General features: G+C 39.9%; 2 protein-coding genes across 2 annotated transcripts in view; one reads left to right on the top strand and one right to left on the bottom strand.

Moving 5' to 3' along the window:
- The window catches only part of pappa2 (pappalysin 2), a gene marked incomplete at its 3' end in the record, with an annotated part of 75,413 nt that extends 70,477 nt beyond the window's left edge, over window positions 1-4,936 (top strand). The window contains exons 26-27 of the mRNA XM_053330640.1: window positions 1,149-1,247; window positions 4,826-4,936. Of these exons, the coding sequence (XP_053186615.1) occupies window positions 1,149-1,247; window positions 4,826-4,936 (210 nt within the window). The remainder of the gene's footprint in view (window positions 1-1,148; window positions 1,248-4,825) is intronic.
- Window positions 4,937-10,657: 5,721 nt separating this feature from the next.
- The window catches only part of astn1 (astrotactin 1), a 389,683-nt gene continuing 374,030 nt past the window's right edge, over window positions 10,658-26,310 (bottom strand). The window contains exons 22-24 of the mRNA XM_053329701.1: window positions 25,145-25,245; window positions 23,510-23,693; window positions 10,658-10,895 (exon numbers count right to left, since the gene is read on the bottom strand). Coding sequence (XP_053185676.1) covers window positions 10,658-10,895; window positions 23,510-23,693; window positions 25,145-25,245 — 523 coding nt within the window. The remainder of the gene's footprint in view (window positions 10,896-23,509; window positions 23,694-25,144; window positions 25,246-26,310) is intronic.

Here is a 26,310-nt window from a genome sequence, read left to right as displayed (position 1 = left end):
CTGGTCCATTAAGAGTCATTCTCATTTCGTCTGCTCATAAAACCTTTGAAAAATCTGTCTTCAAGTATTTCTTGGCTCAATCTTGACACTTCAACTTGTGAATCTTAGTCAGTGGTGGTCCTGTTTAAGCCCTCTTTACCTCAGCCATGTCTTTGATCACCTGACACATCCTTCTTCTGGACTCTCTAGGTAGGTTGCGGTTCTGGAATATGGTGGCTAGAAGATGATGGGATTTTCATGTTTAATTCTTCTCAAGTCTTTCGCAGTTAATTTGTGCATTGTCTTCGCCATGCATTTTTTGCAACCGTGTTGACTACTTGCAACAGGATGTTTGATTGTCAGCGGTGGTCACACCTTAATAGTTTAGTTCAAGAGTGTGAAATTCGCAATTTTAGACTTTTCAGTGTCAGTTAAAACTCTTTTTTGGCCCATTTCACTAGAGGTAATGAAGCTGCTTTATAATTATTCACACCTTGATATAAGGTGTTAATCACTTTAGGCCAACCCCGTCCTCATTACACAAATACATATCACCTGAGAATGATTAAATCTAAAAAGCATTCAAGTTTGGAGTTGGAGAATGTGTATAGAATTATTATTAGGTTAGAATACCTACTTGCTTAATATCATATATATATGTACGCAGTGCATTAATGCTTCTTATTGACTGAACTTGTTTACCCCAAAGTGCATAGACTGCATAGATATATGGAGCTAAGACTGAGAGCAAAAAGCTTGGATCACATGTTCCACAGCAAAAAAACAAGTTATGCAAATAAATCATGTATCTAATGATGCTTGTACATTGATTTGAAAACCTGCCTCCAGCCTGTTCAATGTATACAAGTCGACCTCTCTATGACATTTGTCAGAGCAAACAATAACCATGCAACTGACTCACTGGTATGACTGAATGTACAACTTGGACTGGACTCAGATCATGTTGCATGAGAGTTTATTTTGATTTGTTTCATGGACATTTGTTCCAAACAACTTCATTGTATGACAATGTTTGCCACTTAGTGAAAATCTGTTTTCTGGGAAGACGTGGATTACATTTCTTTGTTTGGCCTTCCACGCTGTGTTGGGAGACAACTTTCTCAAACCATAATAAATACCACTTTTTCTTGTTTGTGACTTGTGTCTAGCCTTTTGGAGGGGATGGCTGGTGTGACACCATCAACAACCGGGCCTACTGCCAGTATGACGGAGGAGACTGCTGCCCGTCCACACTCTCCACCAGAAAGGTACACAAACAAGCGTTTCCAGTGCTATACCTCCTGTCTGCCATATTTACACAGGAAGAGAAAGATTGATTTTTCATTTCACTCCATCTGGCTTGTGTTTTTTCAATAATAAAATATATTTCTCCAGGGTATTCTTTTAATAGATATAATATAACTTATAATGTCTGTCCACTTTGTTACAAAGGTGGCAGGGCTCGCGTCTCGCAATCAAGATGGAGCTTAGAGGCTGAAGCTGGATTCAAAGCCAGATTCTTCCTGTTTACAGTAGTAAGAAATCCATCTCTTTTTGGAGTGCTGTGCTGCCACGCAGGAGACTTCCACTAAACAAACAAACACAGATCCCTGCTACTTTCCCCTCTCTCCTGTTAATGACTGAGCCTATTTAGTCTCCCTCATCTGTACTTAAAACAACAGAGGAGACTTGTGCCCTCCAGCTTTTCCACTCAAATGGTAAATAAGCAGGTTTTCACCACCCATGCTGCTATAGGCTTTCTCACCTCTCATATTAAGACATTTCTCCACTACAAGTAATGAGTCAAGGAGTCAGGGTGTCAGAATACTTGTATATAAACACAAGAGATTCTTTTTTATTACACTATAACAATTTTAGCAGATGAGCATGAAAATCCTAATGTATTACTAAACTGGTGAAAACACTTAATTTAAAGCATGTTTAGTGTGGATAAAAAGCGTTTATGTTGCGCAGCTCTACTGCGTGATTTCGGTCTATAATTTGATGACAAGAAGCCTAGTACAGGCCTAATCAGTATGAAGAATATGTTGGATATCTTCGTGTTTATCCATCCTAACATGCTCTCACTGGTGATAGCTCATTCGTGCTCGCTACAAGATGCAAATGTATCACATTACACTAATTGCAGTAAATGATTGCTGTATATATTGGGTGGGTAAGAGGAATGGTATGAATAATAATGAGGAAGCCCGCGTTGGGCCAGTGGTGGAAACCAGGGCACTCATTCCCTGAACTACCTCTACATAAACACGTCTTTTTTTCCTATTTTTCTGCGCTTTCATGAGAACTTCTCTCCTGTGTGGACGTTTTGGGAGTAGCTTACCCCCCCCCCCCCTCCTCCTACTATACCCTATTTGGCTACTGTACAGCCACATATTCATGACACCCATTCAGGGGGCCCTGCCTATTAATTCCTATAGCCTACAGTTGGCCGAGCCTCCGCTGTCTCCTCCATGTCCGCAGCACGCCATGACTCACTGGCAGCTCCTTCCTAAATGGAGAAGGAGTTCAGCGAGTCTGTAGCTGCCGTCATAATAAATGAGCTGCCAGACTGCCACTAACTGCTCTTTTACAAGGGGAAGGGGGAGGGAGGGGGTCTGAGGGTGGGAGCAGCGAGGTGTCTGATGGTCTGCGGTTCATTCGGCCACTGTAAAACAGCAGCTCGGCGAGCAGGGGTTGCTCTTAGGAAGTGAACTAAACCGCCGTGAGAGTCAGCATCCTGACTGCCGCCGCCGCTCCAGCGGAGTGATGCAGTTAGCGGGGGGTGGGGGTGGGGGAGGTTAGGTTAAAGGAGGAGGGTAACGAAGAGCGCTGGATGGCGGGGGTTGTTTACAGAACTCTCTGTTTCTATGTGGCTCGACTTATGCAGGTGTAGGAAATTACAGGTTTTTAACACAGCGTGACCCAGATCACATATTTTCTCCACTGCCAAAAAAATTAAAACTTGAGACTTGAGATATTTTTTGGCAATTTTCTACAGTTTCAGTACTTACCTATAATCAGGGTTAAAACACACAGACAACAATGAGGTGATTTACCTTATTCTGCTGGTAATACAGATTGTTTCAGGATCTGGCAGCAGAAGTCATCCACATCTGAACTACATCAAATATTTGAATCAATATTCATATCTATTTGCGTCTGGATCAGTCCACAGAGGCCAGCTGCCTACTTTTTATGGAGTGCACAGGCAGTATTGGTTTTATTTACAGGGGTAGTCACAGTGATGACAAGGGAGGAGGGATACACCAGAGATGATTCAGGTGGGATTCAGTCATTGGCCAGCAGAGAAAAGATCTGAGCTGCCACACCATCTATGGAAGCACACAATCTCCCTTTGATTTGTTAACTCGAGTCGCTGTTTTAGGCCGACGCGGGGGCCAAAGCAGTAAAAGAAGCAGAGCGAACGGAAGGAAGCCGTAGATGACATGACACCATTCGCTTTGGGTTGCATGCAAGGTTGAATTCATCGATTCGAAAGCTTTTCTCGTCACATGAATTGTGCTCATGAATATGTTGCAGTAAACAGCAGGGAGGCAACTAATCCAAACACTCGATAACAGCCAAAAGACTTGGCTTTTGTTTCTGTGGATAAAGGAGAAAGCAAAGCCCTTTCTCTCTCTCCAAAGGTTGTTAGAAGGCATCAAAGGTGGAGTATTGCTTGGCTTGTTCCACGCCTGCATCAATGAATCAAGATGAAGCTGTTAAGGAAACATTTAATGGCCGCGCCAATTCGTCTTAAATGGGACTGCTCGCATTTTAAGTGAAGCTGGGCCTTCTGCAGCTCGTTCAGTGAAACTATTACCCTGCCATCAACCCCGTCTCAATCCAAAACTGAGTGCAATCAGCAGTGAAGGCCGACCAGCTGCTACCTCCCACTCTCCTTCTCGCCTTGCTTGCCGTCATCCTTATTTTCTTTCCTCGCCTCCCACTCTTCCTTTCTCCCCCTCTCTCTTTCTTTCTCTCAATCTTCCCCCTCACTCCTTCTCTCCAGGAGCGAATGTTTACATTTCTTGCAACAGACTGCTTCGCGGGGCACCAGAGTTTATTTTGCAACTTGTGGTGATGGCTCGCTTCCTAGACAAGAGCTGGCAGCCTCTTGTTGTTGATTCTTAACATGTGTTCATCCGTTCACCTCCACGGCGGTGCGTTCCTCCCTCCATTCCCCCTGAAGACCCTCAAGGTTTCTCGCCGTTCAAAGGCCACGTTGAACCATTTGACATCATGCACTTTATCGGCCTCCGGGGGGTCGTGGGAGTTCTCTTTGAAACTGTGAGGAAATACAACAAGTCTAATAAGACCACGCTCGGGTTACTAAGCGGTACTTACCTTTCAGCACAAACCAAATGTAGGAGAAGGGGACAAAACTGTCCACTAGCTGCTAGCTCAGTTCAAGCACATTGACTTTTTATTGTCTGTTTTTGCCATTCAAAGACGTGCTCTTTGCTACAGTTGAAAGGTAACAACCCAACTGGGATGCCTCCTCAACTTGTGCATTTTTCTCTGCTTATACTAAAAGTCCTGATGTAATATTTACTTTCATACTTCTCTTTCTATGCTTTTGTTCCACTTCCTTCCAATGGAATATAGAAGCAAGATTTTTATCAGATCTCATCAAAGAACCATCTCAGACAGTTTTAAACAGGGAAACCAACCAAATGGAATGTGTGTTTTCTCGGTTTAATCATCCATTAAAAATGACATCTGCACCAGACAGGCCTGAAATGTCACATCTTGTGTTTTTGTTTGAATCCAGCCGCAGATTGAAAGATCTATAGTGGCTCTGGTAAGCAGAGCGCTGAATGTTGTGCTTGTTTACTGACAGGTCATTCAGTTTGGGGCGGACTGCAATCAGGATGAGTGCACTTGCCGTGATCCGGACGCCGAGGAGAATAAGAGCAATGCCAAACACTTGGGAGGAGGAGGAGGAGGAGGAGGAGGAGCCGGAGGAGGAGGAATGCATTAAGATGGAGGGATAAAAGAAGCTGAACTTGTGTTAAACAGAGTCAAACCACAAGCTACACACCACAACAAACAAACAAAAAATATCTGATTTTTAACATTTTGTGACGCAGAGAATGCGACTGAAGTCAGGCCATACAGTGAGAGCCCCCCCCTTTTTTTAATTCAATCAAAAGCAATATTGTTGTTAAAAAGCATCACGAGTGGTTTATACATTTGATTTATGTGTTCCAGCTTCAATCCAGTCAAATAATATCCACAAGCAGATGTAATGTTTTCTTTTCCTGTTAAGAGGTTAAGGGTTGTCTTCACTGCTGGATTCGGGTAATAGCAGAAAATTATGTTTTAAAAAATACAAAAAGAATAAAAATAGGGCGCATTAACGGAGGAAAACTCTGAAGTCTGGTTCAGTTCAGGTTAAGAAAAAACCCTGTCGGTCCACTTGTGTATAAATCAAGTCGTCATAATTGGATCAAATCACTATTGTCTATGGATTCAAGTACTTTTCTGGAGTTGATTAATGTCAGGATAAAGAAACCAAAAAGGACTGACTGTGCCTGAAAACATTTAAGCACATGCACAGTCCTTACAGTGAGAGTTATTGCTACTAACTACCTAATTATACTGTTAGATGGAAAAATATTAGCATCCAATAGAAGTTTCAAAGTAGGTTACTCAAATCATACCAAGGGCCATAACCGTATACTCATTTTAAAAAGGCACGTTTGTTCATTTTAACTCATCTGATGACTACTCAAGATATAGAAGATTTAAGTCTAGATGATAAAGGAAAAGAAGACAACACTTAAAACAGTTCAAATCTTCATCAGCGTGCTTCAGATCCTTCTACAAAAACAGTTCAGTCATATCATTAGCTGTTAGGAATGTAAAAGGATACACACTGTAAAAGACTAACATGTATAGACTAATATATTTGGATCACCTAACATATCTACTAGATCACGTATTAGTCACACGAAGTCAACACTCTATTTATATCACACGTCCAGTAATAACATCATTTATCTGTGCCGTACAGCATGTGCACAGGGCTTCATGCTGTCGTATTTATATTTACACAAACACTCTTATATTACACACTATGAAAGAGACAAGCTATAAAAGAAAAAAAACAAACCCAATATCTTTGGGACAACCAGCCATGCCTTTTCTTTTCAGCTCAACACAGATTTCTGCTTGCATATATTGTATGTATGTCAGAAATATTCTGCTATCCATTAGCCAGAAATGATGAAGTAGCCCATCCAAATATTGTATCTATAAAAGTGTAATCATTGTTCTTTGTGATATTTTACAATACTTTATACTCTATATGAAATAAATAGCAACTTTATATCGACTCCTTTTATGTCTTTCTGCTGGTTTATTTGATTTGTGTTTGTTCATAGAGGATGTGTCTTTTGTTTGTTTTGTGCATGTACAAATGATGTTTGAATAAAATGAACTCCAGTTATATGAAGGAAATATAATGTAGTTATATGTAGCTGCTTTAGGGTGGTTGGTGCACACACACACACACACACACACATACACACACACACACACACACACACACACACACACACACACACACACACACACACACACACAATGTGAGACCATAGTCACTTTTGGGGACATAACATAGACTTACATTCATTTTTCACACTTCTTGCCTAACCCTAACCCTCATCACTGACCCCAAAATCAGCCTTTTTCCAATTGGGGACACAACTTTTGTCCCAATGCACAAGCAATCCTCAACTAATTGTGGACAAGCCACACCAAATGTACCGGTCCTAAATCTGAAATGTGTCCTCAAAAGTAACATAAGACAGACCACACATTACATACACATATACACACATTTATTTGGTCCATAATTGCTTTTTTGGTTCAAAACTTGCAAACAAAGTTCTTTGCTGATAGTTAAAGACAGGCGTCATTTCATTTATTCAGATATTCTATATTGAAGTTAAGACTCTCTCATCAGGTTTTAGTAATTTGAACAGACAACATAACTCTGAAGGCAGTAGACTTTAGAGACTGCAGACATACCGTACCTACTGTGCTTATAATGGTAAGCACAAATAACTCAGCTACCACTAAAACTTCATATCATGCGGTTGCAATATGTCATGACAACTCTATTACCCACAAACTTTTACCTTCTGAACCCGGACAAACTTCTAAATTATTAGGGAGTCATTTCCAAAACTGTCTGCGGTTGGAAATGTGCAGACCTGCAATGAAGTCGTTTCACTTTAGATATAATGCTTTATCATGGATGAAGGCATTCGATTTGGCCATGCAGTAGACTGACTTCTACTTTAACCTCCTTTTCAAATTCCAGGTAGGCCACATTTTTCTGAATGACGCTTACCACAGCTGGTTTCTATGTGGACATGCATTTGGTTTGTGTAATATATGAGCAGGGATGCCGACGGTATCAATATCACGGACCTGCATCTTCCTGCAGAGCGAATACGACTGTAATACTTTACATTCACAAATGCAGTAGAGTATATACATGACATCTTGCATCAATCACAAATGACTACACTTCAATATAAATAGTCAGTTCACTAAATTTAGTATCAGATGATATTAATATGAAGGAATAAAACTAGTAATTCCTCTTAATAGTCAGAGTGCTCCTCCCTGACTGATCAGAGCAGCAACAATAAGCTGTAACTTCAGTTCCAGTATGAATAAACAACTCCACAAATTAAGTTACAACATTATCAATAACTTATGTGCAAACATAAAATAAAAAACATCTCTTGTAGTAAGCTCTGGTAGATTTATAACAGCAGGGGGAAGAATATTCATACAGCCATGTTTCATAATATATTCTTTATTGTTCTTTGAAGTAGCAAAGATCAAAGTGAAAAAAGTTGAGTTTATGATAGCCACATACAGTATAGACAATATATCATGCAGATAGTAGATGGTTGCTTCCCATTTCTCTCATAGGTCAAAAGGTGTCATTCTTGTTGCTTGGTTCATTTCAAGTTCAAATCACTTCTTTTGTCATATCACCATTCATGTGCAACAAAATGATACTTTAACCTATGAATCAACCAATCATTTAAAGTCCAATCTAATTTCAAGCTGTCTTCAGATCAAAATCAGATTAAAAGAAGTAAAAACATTTTTTTTTTTACATTAGAACATTACATTAGTGGATTAATCTGACTAAGCTACACAGCAGATATTACAGGACAATAGTGTATCTACCAAAGCACATGGAAATGTCATAAAATATCACCCGTTGTACATTTATATACAGGAGGAAAACACTGCACTGTGCTAGAACGTGATGCATTTATGAAATACTTTGCCGCCTATACAAAAATCTACAAGCGTTCAGTTTAGTATTCACATGTGAGATTTGTTAAAAATCAACGACTAATATACATTTGCATTTCTTTGACATCAATCTCCAACATGGCCACTGCACAGTAATAAAAATAACATTGAGGAACATGACAAATCAAGGCAAATCAATCACACTGGATTAGTTGAAAAGAATGTCAGTAGACTCTCTCTAAAGATGTACATTATTGCATGGGGTTTAAACATACAGAGAAGCAGTCAGAAACATTAAGACACTGTTAATTAGCAGTTTCAATACAGAAATGTCACTTGTAACAGTGTTCATTGGTTAGATTTTGAATGATCTCTCCTCTATAATAATAATAATAATAATAATGATAAATGAAATACGTTCTGATAGTTTTGGCAGGTTTGCGGCAATACGTAGAGATAATGAATCGGACTGTACACAATTCCTCCAAGTTCAGTTCAGTTGGATCCCTCTGTGATCACTGTTAGTCAGTAAACCTCCTTTATAACAACTTCATTAGCTGTAAGTACTACATTCAGCAGGTTATACCACTAAACCTTTAACATGATGCTATATGAAGCGTTCATTTTGAATGTCTACACTACTAAAATAACTTCCAGCAGACCATCTTCTACATCTTCTATCTACATTGTTCCATTTTTATCTTTCTAATAACATCTCAATCTCTTTAGCCTTATCTTAACATGCTACCTCACATACATACAAACATAGACCGTTTGTAAAATACTGGCTTTGTTTCTGGTGCTACATGACAATTCCATGTATATATATATATATATATCACACTCCGATAAGTGTTCAATGTGTTTAAATGACAAAACCAGGTCATGATACTAACATTTAAAATATATAAAAAGAGATTTAAAAACAGCGTGTCTTTGATGATGTTCAGTATAAGCAACTCCACACAATAAAGCAGCCAATACCCACACAATGTACAGCTGTAGAGACCACGTGTTCACCTGCTTACTGTTGTTCCATTTATTCACGACGAGCACGGGAAGCTGTCGGCGGTGGTTGGAGCATGCTAGCTAAACTGAAGCTGCTATGATTATTAACTGTAAAAGGAATCAGCATCTCCTGGGTCCATTCCTCATGTAAACAAGTCAAATCTAAGAAGCAACTAACCATCACATGTATCCATGTTGCCAGATGGACATGGACTGCCTACAAAGTCGTGATCAATATCATCGTCAGTTTCTTGGCCTCTTGTTTGACATCAACGGTCTCCAGTGTGTAAGTGTTCCTTATCATACAAGGTGATGTACTTGTAAAGATATGATTACGTTTGGATTTAAACAGGCACAAAAGAGCTGATGTGAAACCCTTCATGAAGTTTTAATATTGCACTGAATATGAAGCTAAATGATACCAGGTGTTCTGTTTAGATGACGCTGTAGTAAATGATCAGATTAATGCAAAGTAACGTTTCTTTATCCAAGATTTAACAAAGTCCAACAAAGTGAGTTTTTTTACATTTAGTTCCACTAAAACATGTGCATTGAATGTACAATACCATATTTCATCTTTTTTATGTGTATTTACTTTATTGTATTATAAACTTTTCATGCCACGTCGCATTGAGCAGAAACAAAACAGGAAATGACGAAGAACCCCGGCCTTGAGGGCTGAGGGTCTTGCCGAGGTCTGATCTAATTTAGTTTTCAAGTGGTCATAGCCTTCCAATCCTCCTTTCCAAGATTCCAGATGTTGACAGAGCTCAACCTTAAATTAAGCAACGAGCTAGTCTTTTACATCACGTACCTGCAGCTGCTTTGCTGTCAAAGCTTTCAATCATGTTTTTTCTTAGAATTACGGCGGTGCTTTGATCTGTTCAGAAAACACTGTATGCACCACTACACTCATACAGCAAGACTGATGAAAGTCTGGTGAAAGACAAAGAAGTGCTTTAGCTGTGAATCAACATGTGTCAAGTTTACATTTCTATTTTCTAGGTCAAGAAAAGCACAGCAGAGATGAATAAAGCAGTGAGGCTCCAGTTTATGAGATGTTTTGTCATTAGGACTCATGGAGAGATCAGCTTCTGTCTGAAGGATGCATCGAATGTTTGATTTGATCTAATCCTCATAAGAAGATTGTAAGTGGACTGGAGGAGTAACATTTTGTTCTCCTATATTGATTTTCTTTTGGTATGACCAATTTATCTCACAATAAACATCTATGGACATTAACATTTATTCATGTCACTTCAAATGCACATATCTTATAGAAATAAATGAAAAACCTGCATTTTATTTGATTCCTTGTTGAGTTTGACAAATCTCTATTCCTGTGCACATCCAAACCAAAAACCTCAGAATAGCTTTAGAGCTCCTTGGGCTCGCCGTAGTCATTATACATGACAGTGAGCGTCTGCTCGTCACAGGCCTTGTGGACATCCTGGCCCATGTTCGCCCAGTTTAGTCCAAAGGCTTTGGTGTCAGTGTAACGGCAGGACAGGAACTTGAGGGACATCCTGCGAAGGCCGATCTTTGCCTCCTGAAGAAGACCCTTACACCACGGGGACAGTTCGTCCAGTTGGGAGAGGATGAGGCCGGCCTTCCTGTTGGCATGAACAACACACATGGTTAAATTGTGTTTCTGCTTTTTAAACCTTTATGACATCCACAAACCTGTTAACCCCTGAAAAAGAATAGACAATATACATTTCTTTGTGAAGGAGATGGACTCAACAAAAATCACCCGTACAATACAGTATACTTCCATTTAATCATCGGCAAGGGGTAATAAATGAATTTGATGTTTGCATTGTAAAACACATTACATGTCTACACCATCACGTGATAATAACAATATGAACAGCTGGTTAGCATGAATCCCAGTCAGCATTAGAGGCATCAGAAACACATCGTTCGGCCCTTTCTTGAGGAACTGATGGATAAACTGCTAGAGAACCAGGATTATACATGCTACTCACTGAGCAGTGTTCTTCACAGACCAATAAAGGCTGTTTGTATAATTGCAATTGCCCCCTTTGACTTATATACATGACTAATAAATGTTATATTATGATGCTTTAAATAATTCTGCAAGCTACCACAAAACAGAGATATGCCTTCAATATCTTCTATTTTTTATGTTCCTCATGTTGGACAACAGGTTGTTGGATTATTTGATTTAACTACGATTTATTGTCCATGCTTGGGATGAGCGCTCCAGCAGACTCATTTCTGCTCACTTTTTTTTTTTAGAGAACTACGTCAAAGAGCTGAGCCTTTTTCTGCCAAATCCAATAATTTACTATGAATGGTCAGTTTTCAACATTTTCAAGACTTTAGTGCCCCCCTGGATAGCCACTGCCCCTCTGCTCCTACTTTAGGACACAAGAAGTCATCCAAATAGCAAAGTAGAACAGGAGAAGAGAAATGATTGCTACACTTCACCATAACCCCAATCCCTAAAAAGACACATGAAGACCCACAAGACTACAGGCCAGTTGTCCTGACATTAGAGATGTGTAAATGCCTGGGGAAAGTACTGTATGACCAGCAGAGAGACTGGATCCGCTCCAGTTTGCCTAAAAGGCGAAACAGGGGGTGGAGGACACAAGACTGACCCTTTAGACACTGCGGCCAGACGCCTGGGCTCAGCATACCCCAACACTTGTATTTTATTCATGGACTTCTCTCCTGCTTTTAATATTATACACACAAACACCATACTGCACCGCCTAGTGGAACTTCAGGTCAGCCTGACACTGGTTTTATGGATTATAAGGTTTTTTTCACAGGACAGACCACAACAGGTGCTTGTGAATGATTTTAAATCCAGTAAGTTGATTTTAAACACAGGAGTCCCCCAAGGCTGCACTTTATCCCCCATTCTCTTCTCTGTTTACACCAACAACATCTCCTGCGGCAGTGAAGGAATGACATTTTTAAAGTGCGCGAATGACATGGCCCTAGTGGCCCACTTGACTGGCACCAAAGCTCTGTCTGAATGCCATCAGGAAGTAAACAACCTGGTCCGGACATTTCGGAAAAACTCCCTGGAGTTCAACATCACCAAGACCAAGGAGCTGTGTTGTGGGAGCAGACAGAAACCAGACTCACAACAACCACATCTTTTCCAAGCCCTCAGTATCGAAGGCCAGCTGGTAGAACAAGTATGGATGGAGAGATAGACACCTCCTTGTCCTTTTCCCAGAACACCCGACCCCATGTACAAGAAAGCCCAGCAGCGCCTCCGCCTGCTGAGGAAGCTAAGGTTTTTTAAAGTCAGCAAGGACATGTTAACCCTGGTTTACACGACACTTATTGAATCTACACTCATCTAACATTTCACCCTGGTACAAAGTCCTCACAACCAAACACAAAACTTTACCACATAACTCATCAGGCAAGTAAAAGAACTGGGTCACCCCAAATGCCCCTATGTGAACTCTATACCTGGTCACTAATCAGGAAAGCCACTCTGATTAGCCGGATCCAATCCTTTCAGTTACCGCCATCAGGACAATGCTACAAAGTTCCACTGGCCCCAAAAAACATCCACAAAAAACTTTTATTCCTTCTAAAATCATCACCCTGTTTAACTATGTTATTGTCAGATGATGAGTTAACATATTTGGTTTGTGTCTTAAGTCACGTTCAGGGACACACACCAGGATGTTTTGGTCAGTGGTTAAGGTTAGGCTTAAGTTAAAGGTTAGGGTTAGGATAAGTCTCTAGCAAAGTCTATGTAAATACCCCTAAAAGTTACTTATGTAAACCTGTGTGTTTGTGTGTTTTTCAGTATAAAATTTGGTGGTCAACATCAAAGGGCAATTTTAGAATTGGATTTAGGTTCAAGAGGTTTGTAGTGGGGGTTGGGTTTAGCCATTAAGTTGTGATGGTTAAGGTTAGGGTAAGGCTAGGGAATGCATTGTATCAATAAGGGTCCTCACAAGGATATAAAGACAAATGTGTGTGTGTGTGTGTTTGCTTGTTGATGTGCCGTGTCAAACAAGAATTTCTTTTGTTTATGACAGACAATAAAGTTATCTTATTTTAACCAGAAGCACATCTACTCCCGAGGCTGCCCAACCCTCCACATTGCTTCTTTAGAAAGTATTTAGAGAGCTGTTGGCATCACAGAAATCAAGCAGCCAACCGGCAACTGTGAAATGCAGTGAACTGTGGGAAATGCTTGTTGCCAAGCATCTGAAGAAAAGAGGAATCTCAGTGTTGATGCACATCAGGCTTCAGATACATTAGACTGTCTGCAGCCCATTAATCACACCATGGCTCTGCTGTTGTTTTAGAGTGACATCATCACATGACAAAACCTAAAACCGAACCATCCACAAAACTGCTTCCTGTCTGAAGAGTAAGGTGCACGGTTACTGACACATTCCAACTTTGACCCAAAGCACACATAGTGGCTGCTGAGGGTCTGGGTGGGAATGATGAAAGTAAAACAGTGGAAAAGTGAATGAATGAATAAATGAATGGCCGTGGCAAGGAAAGAGCTGGTGCTTTGGAGGGAAGCAGGCTAATGGACGGCTGTGATACCAGGCAGAGGCAGACGAGAGACTGTTTGATTCCTATGAAATGCTTGAACTTGTCTGTAGGCCAAACCAGCCCAGCTGAAAAATCATCTCCATTAGTAACATGATGCACAGAGTTCACATAAATACATCTCATAGGGACACCGAGCGCAATAAATAACCATTAAGCCTGATGCAGCCCGTTTGGCCCTTGTTAAGAAACCCTGTCAGTGTTTGTCTAAAGTCAGAAAATGGCAGCGGGACGAGATTTCGTTCATTCCACACACAGTTTCTCCTCATTCTTCAGCCAAACCAGCACTTCTACAGTGCAGAGTCCCCATTCTGCCAAGCCACAAGTCTGCTGGATGCACCAAAGTCACCAGAGCCACGGCACATTATACTGATGAACTGATGACACATCAGAGCACCCAGGCTACACATTCAATATGCAGCAGTTAAAGGAAATGAATGAAATGTATGACCATACTGATGGAATAAACATTTGTTTCTACCTATCCATCGCTCTGTCTTCATGTCTATTTCTATGCCGGCCACCTGCAAGCATTCATCCTCACTGCTGCGAGCTTTCATTTAATTCACTTTAAGGGTGAAAAATGTGCAGGTGGAAGCAAACTGCAGTGAATTTAGATGTTCAGTCTATCATCAAAGACACTCACCTGGTGGTCACGAGGCAGATCTGATGATGATGATGATGATGATGTGATGATGGTTGTCATGAAAATGATGATGGAGAGGTGAACGTGATGGTAACAGAGATAGGACTGAAAATGGAGACAGCGATATGGATGAAAATGATGACAGCTGCCATAGTGTTGATGAAGTCAAGATTCTGACTGGTGATTAAGTTCATTCTGGACCCTCATCAGCAGTTTGAAGCTTCTGAAGATCTACTAAATGAGCTTCGTCAGTTTCTCAACAGCTGCTTCCAACGCCAAGAATGAATGTTGGACTTCCGTTTTTAAGCACACAGGGAAGTCCTTACAGTGCTTTGAATAAAAAGGAATAATAAGGAAATCTACTATATCTACTGGTCCATGATAACTGTGTAAACACAATCTGCTGATGAAGATTGTGTGGTTTGACTAAAACCTCTAGAACAGGAAGTAAATGGACCTTGAGTTGTTTTGTCAAGTGCAAAAAACAACCTTTTCATCATGTGCTCCTAGTGAGTATGAATCAGGTGTCAGCTTTGAAGTTCTCATCTGTGGTCCACATCCTCCCTCTCATTCAACAACCTATGTAAATACTGTTCATATCAGAAGTTTTACTGCTGGGAGCACCCTGGTGGTTCAGTGGTTAGAGCATGCCACATAATCACAGTGTCCCTGGTTCGATTCCAGCCAGAGACCTATGCAGGTCATTCCCCTCTCTCTCCTTGCACCCTGTCGGCATCTCTGCCAGTTACTCTCTAAAATAAAGGCAAAACAACTGTTTCACTGCTGGACACAAGATGTCTCCTTCTTCACTGTTAAGTCCATGCCCAGTGTTTGTGCACTAGAGGATTCAAGTTTCCATATCACACCTGTGTAAGTTGAATACTGCACTATGATTGGCTCTATACTAGCTGTAATATCACAAATAATTCTTGTAGCTCCATGTCTTGAATTTAGATTTAAGATGAGCTTTTCATACGCTTTCAATACATAATTCTGCACATTGAAGCTCAAATATCAAAGAGGAGTAAAAAATAAACAAAACACATCTGGCTGCATCTGTGCTATGATTAATCTTCTTGTGAATTAATCCAGAGTGAACATACACACAGAAACTGACACGCACATGCACAGGTTTTAATTTAAAGTCTGCCATGTGTGTCACATTCTGTATCAAACTCTAACAATACTCAAACACAAGTATACTTACATAATGTAGTAAATGACACCAGTCTAGTCTACACTGAGTTGCAGTTGTGTCTGGATAAAGACCATGATCTGAAATAAAACTAAAACTATCAACTATGGCTAGATAATAGTAGAAGTAGCTTGAGTCTTCAAGTCTCTGTGGTAAACTTAATATCCTCTTGTCAAACACTTATTCAAAGTGATGGCCCAGAAGTCTTCTTTTATTTTTGATCCTGTCGATAAGCTGCAATTCTTAAACTTGGCGCTGGCTAACACACTGTAATAATACAGACACTGTGTGGCCTGTGGAGGCCTGTACAGTATTTCATCTCCTGTCCTAGACTCACTCCAAATCAACTGCTGTTCTGTAAACATATAGCACATCACCATATTTCCGCTGAATGTCCGTATTATTTCTGGAAAATGACTGTACTTTGAACGCCACAATAGGCCGTAATTCCATTCAAAGAGGCAAAACAGATTAAGTCAAACATATTTCTGCGTTATTGTTGGCATTCCTCTCTAATTTGAAAACCATTTTACATATAGAGACACATGAGAAGAAACATCCTCTGTGCAGCTGCCTGGCTAATAAGCACTTGGCATATGTTAATACATTATTTTTGGAATCTGAGTATATTTTCAGTGTTATATGTACATATGGATGCTCAGCAGGACAACATCTCCTTTGCAAATATAACTGCCAACAGCCCCTGTTTTTTTTGCTATGGGGGCTCCAGAGAAAGAAATAATAATTTTAATGATGTCAGTCGTCTTGGACAGCCTGTCTGCAGACAAGAAGCCTTGTGTTGGTAGTGTGCTGTCATTCATATCATTTTTCTGAAACCCCTTTATGTTCCCAATATTTTGCCACAGATTTCAGTGGTTTCAGGAAATTGGGATATTTATTTGCTTAGAATAAAGAAAAAAATGTGGTTTGTTATGCTTTCATTTCTCAGGAAGGCAGAGGAACGTTTCACAGGTTCCAAATAGCAACAGTTGTCACCATAAATCCCAGTGCATGTATAGGAGTGGAAAATGGTTTTCAAGATACGTGAGTGCCCCTTAAAAAAAGTCCCACTTGCAACTTCTGTGTGGTTTTGACTGTGCACATGTCAAATGCAATCATCCACACATAGTGTATGTACTGTCTGCACTGTGTACATACATGGTCACACTTGAAGGCACACATTTAACATGGTAAGGTGTGTAGGTGTACACTGTTTTAATCATTTCAATCAAATAGCAAATTTATAAAATGCTTATAGTTACACTAAAAATATTCAGTGTTCCTTAAGTTGCATGAGTCAATTGATTGTTTCATATAAAAAGAGTCAGAAAAATTCAACCAGTCTACAAGACAGGCAAGGATCAGAAACATTTTTACTTCAAAACATTAGAGATACAAGTCATTTTGGACCTGATCCATTACATTTTTTTAAAGAATCCAGAGAACGGCCCAATCCAAATAGACCTAAAGATACTGAGATAGAATTAAAAATGTGGTTAACCTGCTCAGACTCAAAAAGAGAGACCCAGCACAGACAGCAACGTGATGTATCATCCATAAATGACTGGCTACCGTTGATAAAAGACAAAATAAAAGTCATTTTTCCTGCCCCTCACCTCAAAAAACCACATATTTCTTTTATGATTATGATTAGAGCTTATAAAGAGTCCACTCTGACGCACTTAGGTATTTGACATACTGACACACAGACTAAAGCTCTGTGATAGCAGGAAGTACTTGGACTCGATTCTAGATTCTGATTATATGGACTTGGCCTCTTAGTTAATTTATAGTTTCCGCATCTGTGTGGCCTTCAGGGTTGGCAAAGGGCAGTGTGTCATAAATTTCATCATCTGTCCAGGACCTCACAAACTGTCCATGAGAAGACTGAAATTTATGACAGAACGGATCGTACGCACTGACAAACATGTGTGAACACATCCTCTGCAGTGTTAACACACGTTTCTGTGCTTCAGTGTTTCTCCAGTCCATGTTTGTAGCTCTATTTCCACTATATTAGCCACTTAGTGAACCTCTAAAGCTGAATTCAGAACAACTTAAGCTCTGCGGGATACTAACACACAACCCAAGACCAAGTTTCACCTTGCTCAACTTTTGTTGCAACACAATATGATGAAATATGTTGTCAGTGAATATTTTGCAGACAAGGTTCATTGAAAATGTCCAAATTATATTGATAACAAGACAAAGAGTGTGCAACAATGCTAGTGGCAGAGGCTTTGGAGGTCATCATAGTTATCACAATTCATCCTGAGGGGGACATGAATATCTTTCCCAATATTTCATGGCATTCAGTACTTTTCTCTAACATCCAAAAACTGTCAACCCAATTGTGGTGCTGGAGAAAAACTTGGGGAATCACCAAAATCAGTGAGGTTCGTCACCTGGGGACTATGAATATTTGTAGAAAATTTGATGGTAATCCATCCAATAATTTAGATATTATAGATATAATAGATATTTAACACAGGACCAAAGTGGTTGCCTGACCTACAGTCAATGTTATCCCCAAAGCCGCTATGCTAGTGCCATCAATAAAAACAACAAAAAAACTAAATATAAGGTGTATATTTACATTCCTATCAAACATATCTGCTGTTGGAAATAACCAGTATGTAACATCATTTCTTGGTTAAAACTTGGTCAAACTTATTCACCACAGATGTAGAAGTGTTTGTACCTTCAACCGTCACATTTTTCTATTTAATCCACTATTAGAATTCTTTTCTCTAGGTCAGCATAGGAAAAAATATATAATATTACGATTTGATAAACTGCATACTTGAAGAGTCATTATCAACTACTAAAAAATAATGTGACAATTCCAGTACCTCTATATAGAGGTGCTTTTGACAGGAAACAGTAGCACCCTGGATGTCTCCTGGTGAGGGCAGATGAGGTACTTTTAATTAAGTAAAACTCATAACAAAGTATTCTGGTACTGTTAATGGGATACTTTTACTGGAAATTTAGATCACGTTGTGTAAATATTTATATGTTTCTCCTCACTATTCAGTATCACAGAAACCAATAAATCACTGTTGGACGAGAAGCCAAAAGGCACTTCTGCTTTCACTGCGTGTATTTTTGTCCTTTCCTCATCTAAAAAAAGTCAGAGAGCAAAGTAAACAGTCTGCTGTGATTATGATTATGATTTCCTGAGAGAAATTCCAACCATAACAATACTTATTATCGCAAGCACTCCTCTGATTAGAGAGACTGTCATGTAAAAACAGAAAGGAAATAGAAAAAAAATCTAATATTTTGCAGTTCCTCAAAGGGCACGGAGTCCAACCAAGGACACGGTCAGGACTGAAATGGCGCGGATTGAGGATTTTCTTTCAGCCCAGCCAAAACATCTAGCGTTTCTAAGTCAACAGCCAAGCGGCGTGCCTTAAATAATGGGTACTCCCCTGGCGATGACAAGGTCTGGCCCTCAGGAGAAGAAGTGTCAAGCCTTGGAGAGACAGCCTTTCGGTGAGTTTATGGTTTTAGTTAAAACGTCACGCGATGTTGCATGAAAAAGGCAACAAAAATGTCCTCCTGAGGATGCCAAATAGTCTTGTCATTTGTTTCCAGATATTGCTTACTTGGCTGATATGAGTTTACATTGAATCAGAGCCTGAGCAGGGTTCTTATTATCTGTATTTTGACTAGCTAATGAAAATCAAGTTTATTCAGTCCTCATTGTTTGTGACAAGGAAACTGGGGAATTCTCCTCATAACAAGTTGAGCTGATTTGGGAAGATGAGACAGTCCGTGCATGTGTGAGTGAGTGAGTGAGTGTGTGTGGGTGCATCAGTAAAGTATTGTGTCTGTGGTCTGTACATGTACAGTACGTGGTCAGTGTGTGTGCGCTAGAGGGGAGCCTGTCTGCTCTGCTGTTTACTGTCAGTTGTACCACAGATCTGTGTTGTTTGGTCAGGAGACATGTACTCTCTCTTATGAGGCCAAAAACATTAAGAAAAAAAAACTAACAAAAGGGACTTAAAGGGGGGGGGGGGGTTGATGGAGAACGAGGACTGTCTACTGTCTAGCGTTGACCGGCGAGGACCTTTCTGTGTAGAGTTTGCGTGTTCTCCCTGTACTGGTGTGGGTTTCCTCTGGGTTCTTCCCACAGACCAAAGACATGAATGTGAGTATGTATGGTTGTCTGTCTCTATGTGTCAGCCCTGTGATTGACTGGTGACCTGTCCATGGTGAACCCTACCTCTAGCTCAATCTCAGCGGGGATCGGCTCCAGTGTGCCCGCAAACATGTCTGACAATAATTTGTCATTTTCATGCCAATTTTAGCTGGATTTATACCTTTAGCGTCAAAGGGTTCCTCTATACCTATGTGCTAAAGCTACATCGTAACTGTGGGGCTGCCTCTTCCAAAATCTAACTACACCTTACGGCGATAGCATCTAGAGATACCATTTGCGGTCTGGAAGAACTGGGATTGGTCAGCATGGTTAACTTAAGTTTCCTCCTATAAGTTTCATCTCAAGGTACTCTTTCCCACCGTTGCTTCAATGACAAAGTGATTGAAACAATGTTAACACAGTTACTGGAAGGAATCTAACTAGAGCATGATATGATAAAGTACATCCTTTTAGTGTTATGGTGGTAATATTAAGAAGGGAAACTCAACACTGAACTATTAATCAAAAGGCTCCTGTCAGCCAGGTGAGCTTAGTTGTAAAGCACTTGATTGATACTTCTGATTAAAACAGAAACATAATCTTCATCCTAATATAACCATGATGTTGACTCATGCTAAGACGAATCTAGATCACATTTTAATTTCCCTCACTGTTCTGGTCAGCCTCTGTTCAACTGAATGACAATGATCAAAATGATCTTAGGTGCTTTTACAAGACCAGGCCAACATCAACATTGTATGCTTGAAAAGTCAGAAACTTTGCATGCCCGTTATTTTGGTTTGATAAAAATGATATCAGTAGTATTTTTGGCCTGGCGTCAGTACAACCATTTGTCTGCTGCATTTGTTTTCCCCAGCGGTCAAATAACGTCAGAGAAACAAACGTCTTGACGCCGCGGGGAAGTTGTCAGCACACTCAGACACACAGCGGTGGAGCTGTAAGGCCATTAACCTCACTGCCTGCTAACAACACAGAGCTCTGTGTCAGCTCTAGTAAAGAAGCTCTTTCCTTGAATCAAACTAGATACATAGAAAGGGCTGATGTCTATCTGATGACTTGGCTAAACAAAATGTTTATACTTCCTCTCTCTGTTGCCAAGCCTCACCTTTAATCCAATTCTCTACTTGTTTTCCAGCTCTGAGGTGCCTTTATTAACATTAATCACCCCTTCCTTTAACTAAATTGGGGGGACTGTTAATCTAAGTGTATTTTAATGGAACACTTCAGAAGCAACTCCCTCAATTACATCAACTCTTTCCAGCATGGGCCCTATTAAAAGCAACCTTTCATTTAGGGTGGGGGAACCCACAGACAGAGAGAGAAACAGAGAGAATTAAGGGAGCCTCGGCTAATCAGTTTCACCTGCCAAAGTGAAAGCATGTACCACAGACTGCCGTTTATAAGTATATTTTATATCGGACACATGGCTCTGTTTATAAAACATTAAGCTACAATTTTACATTATAGGTACTTATCCGTAGTTTGGGGGGAAATATGGGGCCCTCCCTGGTTGCTTGTTACTAAATGGTCCTGGTGATGTCACGGATGTTAAGCTCACTTCCCAGTCAGTTTGAATGAATTTCCCTGTAACTCTAATTCACACAAACAACTGCCTACAATCAAAGACAGCACTTTGGATGCTGGGAGCGGAACATCTACCCACCTTTGAGAAACAAAACAAAAGTTGGACAACGCGAAGCATTGAATGAGCCGATACCACGGAGATTTGGCTGTGCGGGCCACTGTAGGATGTCTTTATAATTGTGCTGGGAACAAAAAAGGTAGTTTTGGAACAAATTTTTACTTACTTTGAAAAATGTGCAAAGGAAATGCTTTGGTTAGGTAGGATTACCTTTGTTTTGGTTTTGTTTAGATTGTTTGGGCTTTATGAAGTAGGGCTACCCCCTTGTCCTGTGTATGTATTATTCTTTATTAGACATGGAGAATTTTGTTTTTGCACAAAAGGCGAGAGCAGGATAGAATGTTCTGTGAAAATGGCACAAAGCTTAAAAAAACAAGTGGTTGTGCAGGTGAGGGCATTTTGCTGCATCTACCAGCAATAAGACAAGATCCACGAAGGCCAGTTTGAGTTATACATCTGTGAGTTGGAAGGCTTATCAGATGACAAAACACTGCACAGTAGTATAAGACAGAGTTTTACAACTCTGGAAAGTTGTAAAACTTTCAGGAAACATTTATCCTCTGTTTTGACATTTTCGAGTACAGTTGCTTGCCGGATGACATGGTACTGTGGAAAAAGCTGAGCCAGGTTTCAACTCACTATATGTTTTTTTCCGGGATACTTTGCATCAGTTGATTTTTCACATAAAACTACGGTGTAAGGCTGGCAATGTTAGTGTTAACAAATCACCATAAAAAGACCAAAACCAAGCCCAACTTGCAATACTTCACGACTTCCCTTCTGTGTCTGTGGCCCTCAGCTGAAAGCCTACTCCTTATGAAGACACACATCTATCAAAATAGGCCATGAATATGTAGTTTCATTAAAACAAATTATAGTAATTTCCTAAAGTAGATGGACACTGTAGTTTTTAACAGGAGTAATATACATATACACCCGTATGCACTACTTTCAGTTACGGATAGATACACATTTGGTGCACTCGTGAGTACTTCTGGCAGCAGGACGGTGTGTGTGAGTCAAAATCAACCACACTAACCATTTTTTTGTTTTGTTTTCTTCCAAAACTCAGTTCATTGATGGTATTGGTCTGAGAATGGAATTTCTTTCAGCTTTATACTTTCAACCTTGGATACAGCTTTAGCAATTCAAGGTATGGTTTGATTAGAGTTTAACATGTGCAGTGGGGGGTAAAGCAATCACCACTGAGGCATATCTGTAATTGTAGTCTGGTCCAAATCTACCATATGTGTGATTTCTATGGACTGTATACAGTTTAATGAGTATCTAGGTATTCTAGCATATTTGAAATTGTTGATCACCATTTCATTTTTGAAAAGACCGTCTGCTTAAACTGCACTTGAAAGTGGTGTTCACACCAAGCTCTGATCCAACCCAGACTCTTGTCTGGTTGCCACTTTTCTTCAGTCTTGCAGCCAATCTTGCAGTTGTCTTAGAACTGTTATTGTTCAAAGACGTCAATGTCAATTGCACAACTTCAGTACGACAGATTGCACTTTGTTAGTGGGAGGGCAACTCATGAATTCAGTAGGCACACATTCACTCACTTACACACACACACACACACTCCACAATTTCAGAGACTGATTACAGTGAACACAGTCTACACATTATTAAAACGGCTCAGTCTTTTGGTATTCTGTAAAAGTCTGACTCAGGACAGACCTACAGGGCTTTGTATACTGTTGGGTCTTTTGATAAATTGGCCATCAAGTTCAAGTTGATGATCAATTTGCTTGAAGGAATGCATATTTGTGATCTGAGGTTACATATAAGACGTGGGCACTTTTGAACTACAAACTGTGTTCCAATAGTTTGACAGCCTTACCGTTACATTGTTTTCCTTCCTCAGTTAGAATCAAAGCAAAAGTTGCCTCGAAGGTAAAAAAAAGAAAAAAAGAAAAGCCTCTTTGGTCTTTACCTTGATTTGAGAACCGAAATTGAAACGTCTGACCAAAAGAAAAGGATTGAAGTGATTTTTCATACCTGGGTCCTAGCTCATCCTCACACCTCCAGGTGAATTCTCCGAAGCTCTCGTATCGCTGGTTGTAGTGGTAGAGCACTCGGTGCAGTGTGGGAGCACCCAGGTCCATCAGAGTGTTGTAAGCCGTCTGCTGCTCTTTCCCACTGGTGTAGCCGTTGAACAAGTTATAGATCTTATCTGCAATTTCTGGAAGGGCAAAAACAATCACAGGTCAACACCGACAAACTTCGTGCAGTCTCATGGTACATAGAAAACTGGTCGATTGGTGATACTTGATATCAAGTGATTTCAGAAGAAGAGACAGGAAGAATGTCTAATGTTGGTGACGAATCTTCTCTGTAAAGTGTTTTACATATAGACACATACCTGAGTACAACAATAAATTGAAAGATACATGCAATTTGATCATAATGTGCTCTTTTTCATTTCCCTTGATCATATGTATATATAATAAGTGACAGGATAAGAGTGATATATAACATAACATCATCAGCATATAACAATATCTTAATTATAGATTTCTGTATCATAACCATGAGTTAGAGGGTCTAAGCAGATTCTCTCAGCAAAAGGTTCATTTGCTAGGGCGAAGATAAAGGGAGATAAAGGAAAGACTCAGCTTTCTCTTCTGTTTTTTTGACATTGTTTAGGTTTGATGTGCTATTTCCTTTGTGTGGAGAACTTTTCAACCCAGTACATAATGTACAGCAGAATATCTGTAGACAAAGAAGAAATCCATGGAGTCTCCATTAAAAAATGTGGTGCTCTTTCCCTTTTTTTTTTTTTTTTTTTAACTGCAGTGCCACTTTGCATTTTAGATTAATAAGGCAGATGTCATTTTACACACATATTTTGGTATTGGTGCCATTTTAAAATGAATAAATCATTAATATATCCCTCTAAAATACAAAGTGGTCTGAGTTTTTTTTCTTTTTTAATGGGAAGTTTTTCATGGCTTGTCAGGTTGGGGACTTATCCACCTGTTTCTGCATGACGATGTCAATAAAGTCTGTCCAAAACAGAGCCAGTGCACTGGAAATATTGTATTTCACACCATTCATGTATTTCCAGGCATTCAAATCAACAGCATAAGCCCAGTGGTATCACACTTCACCAGCTGGCGCACTTTTACAATGGCTGATTCAAATCAGCAGCAGGCTAAATTTTTTAACCATGTGGATTAACATATTTTATAGTCAATATCCTCATCAAACTGCAGAGTACAGTGTCCAACAGCAGCCCTGATCCAGAGACTAAAGCTTTCTGTATGTGATTCTTTGACTCACACAATGAACTGATCTTAACATTTATTGAGTTCAAATTTTGCAAACTGCAAAACACACAAATATGTTTGTTTATAGAAATATGAATTACAGCTGTAGCTACATTTCATTTGGTTAATAGAACATTAAGAAGAGGAATCTCACACATTTTTCCCTTTAACAACTCATCACTCACTGACTTAATCCTGTAAACTACTCAACAAACCCATATTGCACATTACAGTACACAGTACTTTTGTTTTAGTGTCACTATCACCTTCAGCATGTGTACAGTGTTGGAAAATGAAACTAATTTCTAAAAGCCACCAGCAATCAGCAACCTTTCTGCCTTCAGTCTGTGTCTCTTTTTCTCACCTTGTGCTTTGACGTCATCCACAGTTGGACACGGAGATTTGATGGTGACCTCACTTGGACTGGAACGGCGCCCTGTGTTGTCTACTGCCCATAGCCGGAACCTACACACACGCACACACACACACACACACACACACAGAGACAGACACACACACACACACACACACAGAGACAGACACACACACACAGACATTTGTAAAGCTATTTCAGTGAGGACATTCATAGACATAATGTAATCTCTAACGCCTGACCCTAACCATCACAACTAAATGTCTAACCCTAACCCAAAACTGAACCTAAATCCAATTCTATCCTTCACCCTAAAACCAAGTCTGAAACCTCAAACAGTCCTTTGAAGGTGTGTCAGAAAGTGAGGACTAGCTGAAATGTCCTCACTTTGCAAAAATGTCCTCACTTCCCTGGTATTAAACTTAAATTGGCTCATAATGATAGCCATGCCACACACACACACACACACACACACACACACACACACACACACACACACACACACACACACACACACACACACTAAGATCAACAATACAGAATCAAGAACATTCTGCAAAATGTAATATATGGGCCTCCAGCAAAGGAGTGTGATGATTCTGTTGTACCAACATCATGTCAGCAGCACCAACAACCTCTCAGCTGGCAGCTGCTGCATTTCCTGCAGCTGGTAATTCAATTAGATGACTCCCCTTGGAGATGAGAGCCTGCATTATCAATACAGAACTTCCCCTGGTGCCAGACTGACAATAAACACTTCTTCACAGGGCTAATAAGACACCATTTCTCTGAATTAATATCTCCACCTAGTGGCTGAAACATAACATTTCATCCACCTGCAGCATCAGAGAATAGTAAATATATAAGATATCATTGTTATTTCATTCAAGTTGAACTTACAGATAAAAATGTTAGGAATGAATTATGAAGACATTGCCTGCTGACATCTTGATAATCAGAATGCTAATAGCCTAATCTGTGGATTAAATGCAGACTTCAGTGATAATAGAAACTTGACAACTTGAGCATCAGATTTTACACTATTTGAACGTTTTTTCTGTGTCATGCTTACATAATAGCATGTACATACCTGTCACCACACAATACATCATCTTTTTCGCTATTCAAGGTGCCAATCTCAAGCTTTGTAAGGGAGC

The sequence above is a fragment of the Scomber japonicus genome, chromosome 12 (assembly GCF_027409825.1).
Source record: "Scomber japonicus isolate fScoJap1 chromosome 12, fScoJap1.pri, whole genome shotgun sequence".
Taxonomy (NCBI): Eukaryota; Metazoa; Chordata; class Actinopteri; order Scombriformes; family Scombridae; genus Scomber; species Scomber japonicus.
Note: the sequence above shows the minus strand (reverse complement) of the source record. Positions and strands in the feature narration are given on the sequence as shown.